Raw genomic sequence first — 18,333 nt, forward strand, 5'->3', positions numbered from 1 at the left:
TTGCACACTAACTGAAATATTTCAGGTCTTTTATTGTCTTAATACGGATGATTTTGGCATACAGCTCATGAAAAACCAAAATTCCTATCTCACTAAATTAGCATATTTCATCCGACCAATAAAAGAAAAGAGTTTTTAATACAAAAAACGTCAACCTTCAAATAATCATGTACAGTTATGCACTCAATACTTGGTCGGGAATCCTTTTGCAGAAATGACTGCTTCAATGCGGCGTGTCATGGAGGCAATCAGCTTGTGGCACTGCTGAGGTCTTATGGAGGCCCAGGATGCTTCGATAGCGGCCTTTAGCTCATCCAGAGTGTTGGGTCTTGAGTCTCTCAACGTTCTCTTCACAATATCCCACAGATTCTCTATGGGGTTCAGGTCAGGAGAGTTGGCAGGCCAATTGAGCACAGTGATACCATGGTCAGTAAACCATTTACCAGTGGTTTTGACACTGAGCAGGTGCCAGGTCATGCTGAAAAATGAAATCTTCATCTCCATAAAGCTTTTCAGCAGATGGAAGCATGAAGTGCTCCAAAATCTCCTGATAGCTAGCTGCATTGACCCTGCCCTTGATAAAACACAGTGGACCAACACCAGCAGCTGACACGGCACCCCAGACCATCACTGACTGTGGGTACTTGACACTGGACTTCTGGCATTTTGGCATTTCCTTCTCCCCAGTCTTCCTCCAGACTCTGGCACCTTGATTTCCGAATGACATGCAGAATTTGCTTTCATCCGAAAAAAGTACTTTGGACCACTGAGCAACAGTCCAGTGCTGCTTCTCTGTAGCCCAGGTCAGGCGCTTCTGCCGCTGTTTCTGGTTCAAAAGTGGCTTGACCTGGGGAATGCGGCACCTGTAGCCCATTTCCTGCACACGCCTGTGCCTGGTGGCTCTGGATGTTTCTACTCCAGACTCAGTCCACTGCTTCCGCAGGTCCCCCAAGGTCTGGAATCGGCCCTTCTCCACAATCTTCCTCAGGGTCCGGTCACCTCTTCTCGTTGTGCAGGGTTTTCTGCCACACTTTTTCCTTCCCACAGACTTCCCACTGAGGTGCCTTGATACAGCACTCTGGGAACAGCCTATTCGTTCAGAAATTTCTTTCTGTGTCTTACCCTCTTGCTTGAGGGTGTCAATAGTGGCCTTCTGGACAGCAGTCAGGTCGGCAGTCTTACCCATGATTGGGGTTTTGAGTGATGAACCAGGCTGGGAGTTTTAAAGGCCTCAGGAATCTTTTGCAGGTGTTTAGAGTTAACTCGTTGATTCAGATGATTAGGTTCATAGCTCGTTTAGAGACCCTTTTAATGATATGCTAATTTTGTGAGATAGGAATTTTGGGTTTTCATGAGCTGTATGCCAAAATCATCCGTATTAAGACAATAAAAGACCTGAAATATTTCAGTTAGTGTGCAATGAATCTAAAATATATGAATGTTAAATTTTCATCATTACATTATGGAAAATAATGAACTTTATCACAATATGCTAATATTTTGAGAAGGACCTGTATATATATATATATATATATGTATAGAGGGTTTGACAATGAAACTGAAACACCTGGTTTTAGACCACAATAATTTATTACTATGGTGTTGGGCCTCCTTTTGCGGCCAATACAGCATCAATTCGTCTTGGGAATGACATATACAAGTCCTGCACAGTGGTCAGAGGGATTTTAAGCCATTCTTCTTGCAGGATAGTGGCCAGGTCACTACGTGATACTGGTGGAGGAAAACGTTTCCTGACTCGCTCCTCCAAAACACCCCAAAGTGGCTCAATAATATTTAGATCTGGTGACTGTGCAGGCCATGGGAGATGTTCAACTTCACTTTCATGTTCATCAAACCAATCTTTCACCAGTATTGCTGTGTGTATTGGTGCATTGTCATCCTGATACACGGCACCGCCTTCAGGATACAATGTTTGAACCATTGGATGCACATGGTCCTCAAGAATGGTTCGGTAGTCCTTCGCACAAGTATTGGGCCAAGGGAATGCCATGATATGGCAGCCCAAACCATCACTGATCCACCCCCATGCTTCACTCTGAGCATGCAACAGTCTGGGTGGTACGCTTCTTTGGGGCTTCTCCACACCGTAACCGGATGTGGGGAAAACAGTAAAGGTGGACTCATCAGAGAACAATACATGTTTCACATTGCCCACAGCCCAAGATTTGTGCTCCTTGCACCATTGAAACTGACGTTTGGCATTGGCATGAGTGATCAAAGGTTTGGCTATAGCAGCCCGGCCGTGTATATTGACCCTGTGGAGCTCCCGACGGACAGTTCTGGTGGAAACAGGAGAGTTGAGGTGCACATTTAATTCTGCCGTGATTTGGGCAGCCGTGGTTTTATGTTTTTTGGATACAATCCGGGTTAGCACCCGAACATCCCTTTCAGACAGCTTCCTCTTGCGTCCACAGTTAATCCTGTTGGATGTGGTTCGTCCTTCTTGGTGGTATGCTGACATTACCCTGGATACCGTGGCTCTTGATACATCACAAAGACTTGCTGTCTTGGTCACAGATGCGCCAGCAAGACGTGCACCAACAATTTGTCCTCTTTTGGACTCTGGTATGTCACCCATAATGTTGTGTGCATTTCAATATTTTGAGCAAAACCGTGCTCTTACCCTGCTAATTGAACCTTCACACTCTGCTCTTACTGGTGCAATGTGCAATCAATGAAGACTGGCTACCAGGCCGGTCAAATGACGACAAGCAGTTTGTTTTCTCTCTCTCATTGTTTTGGTTCTTCACAACTTTCGTGTTTGAGCTCACTTTTATCTGCTGGCTTTAGTACTGACAAGAAGTTATTCATATGACAAAAAAAGCAGTTAAATCCACAATCCCCTCTCAGCATCACTGCAGCCGTAGATAAAGTTAGGAAGTAGAAGGTGGCGGCAAAAAGAAAGATTTCCCCTGATGCTACTGGAGACCAAACTGAACGTTAAAGTGGAGACAGCATCGGGCTCTAATTTGTCATCTGGACACAAGGCTCACTCCAAAAGAATGCTAATGTGTGCTGCACGTCTTCAGTATGTGTGTAACCAAGCAACTAACTTTAGGTGTCAGTGTGCTTTATAGCTTGTACTTCGATTGTTGAAAGCCACGCTTCCAGTGATTTAGGATTTACTAACCGTTTTAGATTTAAAGAAACTGGAGTTAATCAGAGCCTCTTCTGTTCATTGATGGAAAAGTTCTTGGTTTAATTCATTACTCTGACATAAATGGTGGGATTTGACCAAAGGAGCCCTGAATCTCTGGCTCTGTGTATTTATTCTTGAAGAACTTTTAACATGATGTCAGCCCTGGTCTTCCCCCATGTCCAGGATATTGGATGGGTTTACTAAAGCAGGTCTGCTGATGGATGTCGTTTATCTACACCTTGGCTGCTGCATCTAATGCCATCTTTATATGCACCAGTTTGCAACATGCTTTTAAGTTTGGGTTTGAATGAACATTCCTACAGATTCCTGTGGTCAAACATAAAAAGTAAAATATTCAATTCAGTTCAATTCAGTTTATTTATATAGCGCCAATTCACAACACATGTTGTCTCAAGGCACTTCACAACAGTCAGGTACATACATTCCAATTAATCCTAATCATTGAACAGTGCAGTCGGATTCAGTTATTTATTCAAATTGGATAAAAAGTTTTTCTGTCTAAGGAAACCCAGCTGATTGCTTCCAGTCAGTGACTTGCAGCATTCCCTCCTCCTGGATGAGTATGTAGAGACAGTGGACAGTCACTGGCGTTGACTTTGCAGCAATCCCTCATACTGAGCATGCATGTAGCGACAGCGGAGAGGAAAAACTCCCTTTTAACAGGAAGAAACCTCCAGCAGAACCAGGCTCAGTGTGAGCGGCCATCTGCCACAACCGACTGGGGGTTTGAGAGAACAGACCAGAGACACAAAGAGAACAAAGAAGCACTGATCCAGGAGTACTTTCTATGGGAAGGAAAAGTAAATGTTAATGGATGTAGCTCCTTTAGTCGTTTCACCTAGAAAGAAAGAACAGATAAACTCTGAGCCAGTTTTCTAAGTTAGAGTCTGAAAGAGAGCACATAGAGTCACAGTAAAAGCTCAGTCAGTAACTATGTCTAAGAGAGAGAAAGGGTTAAATACTGAAAGACAGGGCCAAGTGGATCATTGGTAGAGGGTGAGCATTAAGTTGTTGCCAGCAGAAGTTTGGACGATGCCCCCGTCCAGAAAGATGTCACAGGTAGACACAGAGACTAAACTGCTTTAGTTAGTAATTGGCCATAACTTGCCTTAAACCATCATCATGTGAACATACCTGTTATTAATTTTCCTCGACTTTACTCTTCTGACTTAATACTAATTGGTCAGTGTTTCTGGTAATGTAAGCGTATTTTGAATGCCCCTGCACTGATGGAGTTCCTTTTGAAATATTAAATAGTGCGAATGAATTACCATCATTAATGACACAAGAATAGATCACAGAGGATGTTGTTTGTTCCTCTTCGTTTCTCCCATCCCTTATTTAAATGCCAACTCCCAGCCAGGTAGCAGGCGTTGTTTGTTCACAGTTTGGGCTTTTCTGATGAACACCCCCACAGTGTTGACCAAAGTGATTAGTCTGTGTTTTATAAGCCACCCATGAAGAGTTGTGCTCAATTTAAATAGGTTAGCAGACTGAGAACAACATGCCATCAGCTGAATGAGCTGCCCACATTCATCTCTGTGGGATTTATCTTAACATAAGTGCAATTTGACGTCTGCCGCTTTAGTTCTTTGGTTTTAATTTTTTTCTGTGTTTTAGATGCTAAAAGAAGAAGTTGAGGTCTAGTCCTTAGAAGGGGGTACAATTACGATAATGTCAACACAGGATGTGATCAATTCACAAATAGAGGCCTGTATCCATGTCCCAGTTGGAGGCTGATGCCTGTTTGTCATATCAAACATCTTTTCTTCTATTCTGCACTTATCCTTTGCTGCTTTCCCAGCCTCTTTACAGCAGCTGATTTCATGCTGTAGAGGAACCTTGACTGGAAAAATCACGCTGGGCTTGTCTTCGAGTCTCGGAAACTGCCACGGGCTTGTATGTGTATAAACCCACCAAGTAGTCTGGCATGTTCAGAACCCACTATCAATTGTCTGCTTCTCAGAACTTGGCCTTCATTTGTCATCTTCCTGTGTCTTCTCAAGGCATTATCAAAACCAAGATGATTTATACACAGACATCAAACAAAAAACACAGCAATATCCGTCTCCGTGTTGTTCACCTTTATAGTTTTATACATCAAATTGAACAGAACATGGAAGGCAAATCATGTCCGAGGCAGCGGTGTAAAAGGATAGTCCTCGTAAAGCAACTTTCTGAAAACTTGGAAACTACACTACAATCTTTTACAATTTGTTTTCATACTGAGGGCAGAACAGTCTTAAAAAACAAATAAAACCAATCAAGTTAAATGTGTTTATTAAAAACCTCATGGTTTTCTGGTCTTTGTTCAACCCCACTGCAAATGAAGTGTCACAATATACCATGAATGTGAACAAACATATTCTGATGTTGGTAGATGTATGCTGCCAGTGGGTCCGGGTCAGTTCACCGCTTCGCCAGTTCGTATGCTGTTTTGTCCCTGCTGGCTTTCATTTAAAGTACGTACCAATAAACTAACATAGACATGTCCCATCTACGTTACCATCCCATTTTTTCTGAAGTAAAAAATTCAAGACCAAGATAAATAATTTCAAAACTCTGCGCTTCAACCAAAGATCAAGCTAAATAAATGGAAAATCTAAACAAATTAAAAAGCTGCATCAACCTGTTTAATTAAGTGTGTACAACCTTGAACTAATATTTTTTCAATTAAAGCAATCAGCCTTCTTTAGTAGGACTCTGTCAGCGTCTGACATCTTGAATTGGTCATATTTTCCCATCTACCTTACAAACGTTTTACCAGATTTATCAAACTGAGGACATATTTTGTCTAAAGCTCTCTCAGCTACACTGGTTTCCTATCAGATGCAGTTGATTGTCAATTTGGATTTATTTTTGGACTCACTGTGATCTCTTCAGCTTTCTAGCAGAGACTTGAAGGTTTTGAACGAAAATCAACTGGCATTTGAAACAGTTTTTACAAAAACCCTGAAGTATCCCCAGTCCCCAATACTGCCACCTCCATGTTTCACTGTGGATATGGGGTTTGTTTGGTGATAAACAGTGTTGTTCTGTGTCCAACATTTCTTTTGGACTTGTGGCCCGAAAGGGAGATTTTACCCTAGCCTAGTTTTCTTTGGAAAAAAGGGGTTTGTCTTGCAACCCTACTCAGTACAGTAGATTGTTATCACTTGTGAAACACATCCAGTAATTGGCTTAAATTTCTGAGTCTCTTTCAGTGGTGCTGTTGACTTCTTGGAAGCCATGACCAGATTATAGAAAATTACTTTAAATTATTGTTTGTCAAAGTGGGTGCAAAACTAAAAAAAGTAATGAATAGGTGAAATGACCAGCTCTGCCCCTTGACGTTGGGAGCAAAACATTGACTAGTTGCTAATCGCCAATGTCACCATTGTCACTTCCTTTCCAATTGCCATTGGTTTTGGTTCATCCCTTTGTTCCTATTGACAAAGTTATGGTGGTTTTTGCCAACCACTTTACACCAGGAAAGTAACACCACATTGCTGTTTAGATAACCTTGGCATTTACATTAATCTGGCTGAGTCTCAGGGGTGTTGTTGCTCCCCAAGGATCAGCTGTTGAAAGGCCCATTTCCCTACTCAAATTACAAACTTAATACCTTTTCCTTTCTTGGTAATCTGTGTCTGAAAAGGACACACTTGTTGATCAAACAATTACAAAAAGTTTAATAACTGCTTTCAATTACAGCTAATATTATAAGCTTTGCCGGAGAGCTAATAAATGTGTGTCTTTCAAAGAAAACAAAGAACTCAAGGTACATTGATTTAGTATTCACACCACTGTTTGTGGGTTTATAAAAAAAAAAAAGGCTCATTTTAGGCTGGGGGTTACTTCAAAACCAAGACTCCCTAAGGCAAAGACCTTCACCCATGATCTCAGAGCTCTGGCTTGTTATGTTGGAGTTTGGCTGTGTCTGTTTGTGTGCTTGGCTTTAAACAAGATGTTCTGAGCTCCAGTAAACCTCACCTCCTTCAGCACCTTCCTCATCTTCCAATAGCACCCCAGGCCCTATAAAAACATTGCGATATTAGAGCAGAACGTTGGCAAGCAGAACACTGATGGGGAGCAAGGTCACACACCACTGGAAGGATGGGAGGATTTATTATAAAAGATGGGTATAACAGTGACCTGACCTGGCTTATGAAATCTGTATTCGTGTTTTGCATTTCTCTTGTTGTACATGTTAAATTGGTTGTCTGCCACAGTTTTGATCAAACCTTTTGCTTCTCATTCAAAATGCTCGGAGGGTGGTTTTTTTTGGCTCAGTGAGTCATGGGATGTAGCAATATGCTGGGGCCATCAGGGAAGAGTAAAACTCTGCTGATGGAAAAAGTGGATAATCCAGTATATTTAGGTAACATCTTACTTCATTTTTAAATCCATTGTGTGATTAAATCCTGACCAGAGCAACTGCATCGAACCTAGGATCACCACACCTTCACAGACCTGTTTTTAGGCACTTGGAGTGGTGTGTACATCTCTTAATGGGCTGCTCTTCCTACCGTGATGCTCCCATCACTCTGGAAAAAAGGAAACCTGAGTTCATCAGACCGCGTGACCTTTTTCCAAATTGAATCCTTTCTTGGCTGTAAAGTGATAAATGGTTTCCTTAAGGCTACACATCTGTTTGTTCTGAGTTGTGATAGTAACATTTGTTACTATCATTATATGTTTCTTACAAAGAAACACTCAGAATTTTTCTGAATTTCTTGATTTCAATGTAGGGAAACAGATTATCAACCAAAAATCTGTAGTAGGTATAACCATTTGATACCCTAGCATGACTTGGAACTTGGTGGAAAAACCAAGTTGTTGTTGGCGAGCGCAGCAGTAAGCTGTGTCTTGTAGTTGGTCACAGAAACGGGCTAAATCCTTTAATTGTATTCATTCCACCTTGTAACTCAAATTTTGGTCCCCTTCACAAATATTCTGTTGGATGGAGGTCTAGAGACCGGCCTGGCCACTCAGTGACCTTTGTTGCCAATGTTTAGGGTCATCATCACTGTGAAAGCCTGTACACCGCCAGTCTTGAGGGTTCTGAGGAAAAGCGTTCCAAGATTATTCAGTGATCCAGTCTAATTGTCCGTCATTGTGGTGAGGCTTTCCTGTACCCCTAGCTGAGAAAAATAGCCCCAAAACTTCAATGTCCCCACTCCATGCTTGACCCTGAACACGGTGTTCTTCAGATCATATCCAGCATTCCTCCTTCTCCAAACGCAGTGGGTGAAGTTGATGCCCAAGACCTCGATATTGGTCTCCTCTGACTACAGCACTGTCTCCCCAGCCTTCTCTCAGTCATTTAGATATTCTCTGGCAAATTTAACACAGGACTGTATATGTAACTTCTATAGCAGAGGGCATTATGGTGTATTGTGTAACCTGTAAGTGTGATCTAGTATCAAATCTTATGAAATGTGCTTGTTTTTCATGATTGGAGTTTCTTCTAAGCGGCCAACATACGTATTTCTTGTGAGGGAAAGATGGTAGGTGCCTCTTTTCAACGAACTGACCAGCAGTGTGCAGCAACAGGTGGAAGACGACCAGTGCTATATTACCCTATGCTCCAATTACTTCAACACATTTTCTAGCATCCCACTGATGTTAGCTCTTAGGGGTTTGGAGTTTATAACTGTATATATAAACCTTTATATACCTTAACACTGGTAAACAACCTATGGAAAGTTACAAGGGTTGTTTTTCGTGACCGTGTCCCCAACTGACTTCGAATCATTAACAAGCTGCTCTAGTGTAATTATGGGCTGATTCTTGAGTTTTCTCATGATCATCCTTCACACCATTAACCAAGACCTTAGATCGAGCTCTTCACTGAGGGCGATTGATGGTCTTCTTGTATTTTCTGCATTTTGAAATAATCACTTGTCACTTTCTTACCAAGGTTGTTGCTGATGTCAGTCCCTTCCAGCTTTATGCAGATGTACTATCTTCCCCCCTATCATGCTTTGACAGCTCTTTGGTCTGTGGACAGGTGTGCTTTATGTAAATAATTGATTGGTCTATGTGCCACAAGGGAATTCACCTGATGACATGCAAATTGTTTCTTACTTATTTGTGAAACATTTTTCCAGCATTCTTTTGGCTGATATTCTGTCTCTCCACATCAATATGAAACTGTCACACAGACAAAGTGTCTAAACTAACAAAAAGGGATCTAATACTTGTATTACCCACCAAATGCAATGAGAAGCTACTTACTGCATCATTTAGTGTTAAATTGCCTTTCATTTCTTTTCATCTCTGTCTGCATCAGCAGCTGAGAGTTGGCTCTCCTGACTCGAGTTTTTACATATGAAAAATGACCTTACTAATTGCTGTGTGAATACGTTCTCGTTCCAGAGAGGAACTGGAGGACTTTGTGTCCAGTGGCACCCTGAACCACCTGAAAGTCTGTTTCTCCAAAGAACACATGAAGGATGAGGAGGAACCTACCTCAGCAGCACAACCCAGATATGTCCAACACAATCTGTTGCTGTACTGCCAGCAAGTCACCGACATCCTTCTCAGACAGAATGGCTACATCTATGTCTGCGGGTAAGGCTGACACTGATCCTATTTTAATGCTAATCCATCCTGAGTGTTTCTTGTCCTTTTCTACTATATTTATCATTTTTCCCAGCATCCATCTGCCAACGCTGTCTCATGTTTTAGTTGTTTCACTATTCATCGTGTCATTTCTCATTGTGTGCTCACAACGGTGGCAGAGCATCTCTGCCTCTGCTTTTTCCTGCCTATAAACTGTTTACATGTGGGATGCTTTTTGGCAAATTGTTTTGTTCTTTAAATATGGTACTTATTCATACATTATTACAGATTAAAAACGTTTATAAAGTTCATTTACTTATTAGGGCTTATTAGGCTAATCAACTGACGATGTACAGTCAGCACAGGAACCTAAGAAATCTATTTAACAGCATCAGTTTCTCAGAGAGAAAAAAGGTTTTACAGTCTGCAGGTAAAATGGTATATTTTGAAATATTACTACGAATGAAGGCAGGATTTTACTCCATTTTCACTATTTCCATATCAAAAACACAACACTAATAAAAAGATGCTGTAGTTATTTATTAAATTGATATAGAATATGTATAGACTTGATCATACCAGATAATAATAAGAATCATATGCAAAACTGTTGAAAACCAGTCTGCGTCTGAGCTGCTGTTATATCCTCATGTAAAACCAGTCTGACTTGATCATATTGATGGATGTTGCCCTGTGCTGATCAGGCCATCTGTTGTGGAAGGGAGTCCAAAAAGACAACATTTTTCTCTTTATGACTCGGATTATATGTTTCTACTGTATACAAATATTGTGATAGTGGCCATGATTTTATACCTAAATGTGATATAAATAATAATATTAATGAAAAGAGGTATTAACCTTAAATTAACATTGACGTATTTGTTTTCAACTAAATGATTATCTAATGGAGATGTCTTAGGAGAAGCTTCTTGTTTCTGTTTCTTTGCTAATATTGAGTCCTAATCTTTTACTGCATTAAAACTAATATAATTGGTGTGTTTGCTTGGATTTTGTCCCAACCACAGTTTCTGCTGGCAAACCCTAGCATTTTGCTCCAACATTGGGATAACTGGGTTAATTAAGCTGCTAGAATGTTCTGACAACACGTCACCTACAACTCGCCAAGCTTAACTTCTTTTTTTGTCTGTTTTTCTCCACGTACTTTGGATCATCCTGGTATTTTTCTTGTCTGTCAAGTTTCTGTATTCAGTAGTCAACTCCCAGTCAATTTGTCTGTTTAATCTGTTTCAGCATCAAGACAAGATTACTGAGTCAACACTTTATAGAAACTCCACTTACTGCTGCAGGTCTTCTAAGTTATGTCTCTACTGGCATCGCACATCTAGAGACAACATTTTTGCCTGTTCTCTGCAAAATAGCTCAAGCTCAGCCAGATTTATTGGTGTAAATACATTTTCAAGTCTTGCCACAGGTTATCAGTAAGGTTTCGGTTTAAACTTTGACTGGATCATTCCAACTCTGAATATGCTTTGAATCTAAATTGCTCCATTGTTGCTCTGGCTGTATGTTTTAGGGTCATTGCCTTGCTGAAAGGTGAACCTCAGCCCCCCAGTCTCCAGTCTCTTGAAGCCTCTAACACTTTTTCTTCCAGGATTTCCCTGCATTTAGTTCCATCCATCTTATCATCATCTCTGACCAGCTTCCCTGTCCTTGCTGAAACCCATCTGCGCAGCATAATGTTTTAATCGTCAAATTAAATTGTTTCCTTGCCTTCTATTTTTATAGTAAGTACTTAAAATCAACTGGGTGTCCCCCTTCCCAGTGGTTGAATTTATGCCTTGACAATCTTCACAGGCACTTATGATGCCACTTTCAAATACTGTATCATCTCCTAAAAATCCCATGGGCCCATGTGTGCTAAAGTTTCTTGCTTACAAGGCAGATCTCACTTTAAAATACAAACACAAGTCATATAATCACAGACTCCTTTGCTGTTGCTTCCTTCGCTGTGATGCAGCACTCTGTTCTGTTTATAGTTCATACATACCCTGCTGTCCTCCCTCCTCACAGTATTACACCACTTGTTTGTCTCAGTCAGTACAAATTGTCCCTGACAGAACAAAGAAAACATCAAACACTCCTGGGTATCAAACATGCCAAATCCTGTCAAGAGTAGTAAAGTTGCTACTGTACATCTCACATTATTTTCCTGGTGTTTTTCATTCTCTGGCATCCCTTCTCACCTTTGAGTAAATTACTTTTGAAACATCAAAACCATGTGTATTTTCGCAGTCATAAAACATCTCTGTCTTCCTGCTGAATCTCAGCAGCAGCAGGTTTAAGGATTTACCTGTTTTCCTCCAAGAGATATTTAAGGAATGGTTGCAGTTGCTAGTTGTGGAAAATATTGTCATGTCACAGTGCACACAGTGTCTCGCAAATTATTCACACCCCTTCAACTTTTCCACTCGGTGTTTGGTACATCACAATTACAAAATTCATTTGACTTTGTTTGGATTTTGATCAGCACAACGTAGCACATAATTGTGAAGTAGTAGGAAAATAATACATGGCTTTTATAACTCTAATGCCTGGTTCATCACAATAATCGGGGCGTGTCCGAAGAGGAGGATCGGGGCAAAAATCAGCATAAAGATCCTACCGTGTGAACCAGGTATAAGTTAAATTGCTACCAATTGCCTTCAGAAGTCAACTAGTTAGTGGAGTCCACCAGTGTGCACGTTTACCCTCCGTTACTAACGCAGCTGTTCAGTAAGGTTCTCAGAGGTTTGTTTAGAGAGTATAAGGGAACGAACAGCATCATGAAGACCAAAAACACAGCAGACAAGGGAGAAAATTGTGAAAAGGTTTGAAGCAGCGTTAGGTTAGACAAAATTTTCCCAAGTTTTGAACATCTAACCAAGCTCCATCAAATTTTTCATCTGAAAATAGAAGGAGTATAGCTCATCTAGAAACCAAGAAACGGGCTTCCATCTAAATGGGCTCGAAAGGATTAAACTGAGAAGCAACCAAAAGGCCTATAGTAACTCTGGAAGAGCTGCAGAGATCAGCCATGCAGGTGGGAGAATCTGTTAGCTGTACACAAATCTGGCCTTTATGAAGACAATAACTGTTGAAAGAAAACCATTAAATTTGTGTGGTGGTTCGTGCAAAACACTGTTTGTGGTAGAAAATTAACAATGTCCACCCTGAAAACACCATCCTTGGTGTGGAACATCAGGGTGGGGGTGTTTTTAAGAGTTAATAAAATAGATGGAGTGAAACACAGGCCAGTCCTGAAATAACCTGTTATAGACTGCAAACGACTTGCAACTGAGGCAGAGGTCCTTCTAGCAGGATAACAGTCCTAAATATATGGCCGGAGCTGCAATGGAATTGATTAGACGAAAGCATATTTCTGTTTTAGAATGGTCCTGTCAAAGTCAAGACCTAAATCCAAATAAAAATCTGTGGCAAGTCTAACTGGGCTGGCCTTTCACTGCAGCTGTATTCAAATGCATCCCACACCTTTCAGCAAATTTTATTTGTAAAAAACATTTGAAGGCCATGTATAACTTCCCTTTTACTTCACCTTTATCCACAGCTTTGTGTTGGCTTATCACATAAAAATGACATTAAAGTTTGTGGCAACATGGAAAAAGTGGCAAGGTCCAAGAGGTATAAATACTTTTGTAAGGCACTGTTGGGATTATGATTATTGATTAATTAATATTTATCAAGAATTATAATTAAAAATCATAATTTGAGAAAATACATTTCTTAACCAAAAATCTTCATTTATGAATTGAAACCAGAGATGTTTCTGGTGTTGTAATTGTGGCTCAAAGCCCCTGATAATTACAATTAGTAAATTCTCTGTAATAGTTGATAACTATTATTAGATGTCACTGTTTAATCAACCGTTTCTGCCGAAACGTGGGGAACTTTAACCTTATTTTGACTGACAAATCACTCTTGTACAAAATAAACACAAACGCCTTCTCTTTGTCTATGTGAATATTTATTAAATCAACAGCCCTTATACCATTCGTTTTCCGACTCAATAATCTTCACCTAATCAAACATGCAAAGTTCTACACAAAATGGGTAAAATATCTAACTAAACAAATAAAACAGACAGCAGTGGGTGTGAATGGAATCAAACCAGCAGTTATGGCAAACAAGTGATAATGTGACGCTGAGCGGAGTTTTGGGGAACGGCCCGCCAGAAAGTGTAGCTTAGTTACTGTGAACAATAAAACATCCCCCACCGCTGGGGATGTCTGAGCACACAATGGGTTGTAAACCTTTTGGCGGCTACTAATAAAACATGAAGTGTCGAAGACAAAGAAAATGATTGATTTTCACCATGAAGTTATTATAGCAGTCCAATTTTAACAGCGCAGCTGCACCAGGTGTCACACAGTAAAACACAACCTGAGAAGCGCAGCGGCTTCTAAGTTCAACAGCAATCAAGTTTCAAAAACGATGGCATGCACATACAATTCAGACATTAGACTATAAGTGGCGATTCTAAATCGCACTAAAACCTACTCTACCCTGCCCACGCTATTCCTAATAAAGAAATAAAAAAATAAAAGGGTGGATTTTTCTTGTTGAAGTCTTCTCTGAGCAAAGAGAGAGGGGGGAGTTACTGTGCGTCTGCAGTTAACTCCAAGAAGAGCGATCAATCTTCATCCTCTGGCCTCCTTGGCAAAAGGGGAAAATATGATCTGACCGTCGGCAGTCGACTGGAACAAAAACAAGGGTGACAGTCTGTCTCCTTGAAACTCCGTGGTTTTTTTGGTTACGTGTTAAACCCACGTCTTCGATCGGTAAAGTTGAAAACTTACAAGCCTTCTTATTCCTGTAAGCTTAATTCGCTTAGTTTTCTAAGGAGAATGAATGAAATCCACATGGGACCTCTTCTCCAGAATGCTGCTTCAGATACCGGTAACCATATCTAGGTCCCAAGCTGAAAGCAAGGGTGGGGAGTCTCATAGTCCGTTATATAGTTCACTGTGACATTGGAACTGGGACGCCCCCGTCTTATCAGCTGCAGTGCCCGCTGGGTTTTGTAGGACAGACTATCCTGCGGTACAAAATGGCTGATGACGTTTGAATGGCATAGTGGCGTCCAGCAACGTGCAAATGGTCCAATATTCAGCAAACAAAGATAAGCTGTTATTTTACCACAATGTTATGTAATGCTATTTGTTTTATAACATATGTGCATTTTTTCCTTCCTAGGGATGCTAAGAACATGGCCAAAGATGTGAATGAGACGCTGATGGAGATGATTAAAACTGAGCTTCAGGTGGACCAACTGGAGGCCATGAAGGCACTGGCAAGGCTTAGAGAGGAGAAGCGCTATTTACAGGACATCTGGGCCTGACTGCAGATGAGATAAGAGCTTTCTGCTGCATCTGCTGGATAAAAGATATAAATATATATATATATATATATATATATATATTTATATATATATATATATATATATATATATATATATATATATATATATATATATATATATATAATAACCATATAATTGTTGGTGCAGATGCCTGAAGGTAGTTTACAGCAGCCAATGTCACTGAGATAGAGTGACCCATGTGACCTGTGAGTATCAGTTCAGTCCTTCCTTGCCTTCGCTGTTTAAGCAGAGCTGACCTTGGTCAGTGCAGCAGTGCTGGAGATTAGCCCTGCGGTGTGAAAAGGCTTTTAGTGAAGACACGACTCCTAGGTTTGTCCTTTGTGATGAAAAGGCATTTATTACTGTCGGCCTTAATGGAGTGACTTTGATGAGACTCAGAGCACGATACTTTTCCCATCTTGACAGCACATCAATCTGTAGTTTTTTTAAAGCGCACACACACACAAATAAAAATTATTGCCATTCTAGGAAGGGTGCTTGTAATTGCCACCAGTGATATTGTTAAAAAAATACATATTTCTTGGGATGTGATTTCACTGTTTAAATGTACTCATATTAAAGGTTGGTGTCTTTCTGCAATTTCACTGTCAAATTGTGTGACTGCAATGAAAAATAATTTTTCAGATAGATGTGTTAAGTGTTGAGCAGACTCTTTATTGGCATGTATCACCATCTTTTCTAAAAGGAAATGTTGGATTTAGTTTTCTTGGATCCTTTAGACTTTTATAAAAGTTGTTTTTAATGAGTCCATATTATGTTTATCTAGACATTTTTATTTCCTGTAGAACTTTAGGAGGTTTATATAATTAAAACCAAAACAAGCTCAATCAAATCTGCTGAGTTTAAGCATCTGTTTTAGAGTCCTCTTGGCTGAAACGTCCAGCATGAGTTCAGGTTGTCCACCTGATTGGTTCTGACTGGACTGAACCTAACTTTGTTAGCCGCAAAGCAACCATTATGTAAATATGCTTCATGCTGATGTATTAAAGGAAACAAGATGTCTCAGGCTTTTCAGGAGTCTCTGCGTCCGCTGAGAATGATGGATTTTGTAACTCTGTTCAGTTTTAAACAAATAAATAACAAATGAAAGCAAGCTACAAAAACCATAATACGTATTCTCAAAGTATGCCAAAACCCAGCAGAGTAATAGATTTTTGGTCATTTATCTTCCAGAGCGCTAAAAATCAAGAACAGAGTGTTGCGAGTCCGAGTAATAATGAGCCGGGCCGACCAAAGCAATTTATCTAACCGACTTTGTTTGTGCCTGTCTGCCCCCACATACCCAGCAGACCTTTAGCTTGGAGGAAACAAAAGCCAACATTTATTGAAGTCAGACAACTTTTTTACCCATCCCTCAAACTATGGGTAAACACAATGTGCAAATAAAATTTAAATAAATAAAGCTTTTTAGGGCTTTACACCCCTATAGATGAGTAAAACCTTCTCCCCAAGAGGCATTGGGAATTATTTGGGAGCTAATGAACTCTGATTGATATGGAGTGATTGCTTTATTTAAAATTCATAGATAATTTGATTCCTCAAGGTGACTTTGTTCAGAAGAAGGAGGCCTACTCTGCTAATTGAAGTTGTGCACTGTGCATCGGAGTGCAGTCCCCGAGAGAGGCTTCTTTAGGATTAAATCTTCTAACAGCATTTTCTTGTTTTATAATTTTGTAGGGAGGTGGGTGTGAAAAAAAACAAAACATGTTTACAATGTCCGCTATCTGATCTAAAGATGACACAGTGATCACTGCAGTTTTGCAGCCAAATAAACAAAACATTGGCTCTCACAGGAAAGCAGTCGCTGATAGTAAATACAGGCAGTCCAGGCACAGCTGTGTGCACCTCCACACCCTTATCCCTCACTGCTCTCCTGCTTCCAGTAGTCACAAATTGAGCACAAAATGAAAATAATGATGCTGCAGCATCACCAATCACACTGTACATATTATACATAACCGGCAAGACTCTAATTTGTTGTTGGGACAAATTACAGCAAAATTGCATGTATATATTAAGAGGCAAGTTTAATGAAAGTGGCACAGCTGTGACCATCCTTCTTGGTAAAGTTAAGAGGCATAAAGTACACCTTGAGCTGCACCGTCCTTATTTACCTACACTATTAACATGCGTTCATCTCCAGTTTAGAAAAAAAATGGCTGCAGCGAAGACGGAGAGCTTGTCCAGGGAGAGCATCTAGGACTGATGAAGTTTTAAATTAAGTCTTCATAATTAAAAAGGGTTCACTGTGGCAGTTTTTGTCCCGCAGCGAGAGTGAAAGGCAGAGCGGTGGACGTGGTCAAGCATAAATCAGAGCGATTGGAGGTCAGCGAGACCACGGCGAAGCAGGCACCTCGTGTGATAGATGCCCCCTGCTCAGAATGGCTTAAATGAAGCAGAAAGAAGTGTGCTGAAGATAATGACTGTTATTATGGAAGTGTGGGCAGTGCCAAGTTGGGAGTTGCACTTTGTGTCAGGGAACTCTGGGAATTAGAAAAGGACTGATAAATATGCAGCTCCTTCGTGCAGAAGGTGCAAAAAGTGACGATGAGGGGAGTAACTCGAAAGTAGCCTGCTCTTCCTCCTGGAGTCCTGCAAGGTTGATGCCCTAATAAGGTAAGTATCTGTTACACTGCCTGGTGAAGGTATTCATGTCCCCTGAACTTTTTGATTTTTTTTTTTTTTTTACATTACAACTAAAAACTTCAGTGTTCTTCAGTCCATTTCAAAGGAACTTTATGTAATTTACCAACACAAATTAGTGTAAAATGATGAAAATGATACTTTTATTTTTAAAGATAGGTATCTAAAAATGTGGTTTACATTCAGGCTCTACTAGTCTATACTTTGTAGAACCATCTTTCATTCCTATTACAACCACAAGCCTTTTGGGTATCTCTGAATCTGTTTTGCACGTCTACAGACTGAAATTGTGTCCATTCCTCTTTGCAACTGCATCAACTCTCACCAGTTTCCCTCTCTCAACTGCTGAATAGCATCCCCAAAGCATGTTACTGCCACCCCCATGCTGTTCAGGGTGAAAACACACCATTTAACTATTATTCGTGCAGTGCTCAACTAATAGTTGCCTTGTTGACCCACCTGAGCTGTGAATGTCTGCACTGCCTCTGAAGTTACCTTTGGCCTCTTGGCTCCTTCTCTGTCAGTTTAGGCAGATGGCCATGTTCTGTTTTTTTAGATAACAGAT

The 18,333-nt window shown here is 40.5% G+C and overlaps 1 protein-coding gene across 4 annotated transcripts in view; it reads left to right on the top strand.

The window, feature by feature from the left end:
- Positions 1-16,137, top strand: part of mtrr (5-methyltetrahydrofolate-homocysteine methyltransferase reductase) — a 46,526-nt gene extending 30,389 nt beyond the window's left edge. For all 4 annotated transcript variants that reach the window (XM_047349413.1, XM_047349415.1, XM_047349412.1 and 1 more), the window contains exons 14-15: positions 9,542-9,736; positions 14,939-16,137. In XM_047349413.1, the coding sequence (XP_047205369.1) occupies positions 9,542-9,736; positions 14,939-15,083 (340 nt within the window). In that variant the 3' untranslated portion in view covers positions 15,084-16,137. The remainder of the gene's footprint in view (positions 1-9,541; positions 9,737-14,938) is intronic.
- The last annotated feature ends 2,196 nt before the right edge of the window (positions 16,138-18,333 follow it).

The sequence above is a fragment of the Girardinichthys multiradiatus genome, chromosome 21 (genome assembly GCF_021462225.1).
Source record: "Girardinichthys multiradiatus isolate DD_20200921_A chromosome 21, DD_fGirMul_XY1, whole genome shotgun sequence".
NCBI lineage: Eukaryota > Metazoa > Chordata > Actinopteri > Cyprinodontiformes > Goodeidae > Girardinichthys > Girardinichthys multiradiatus.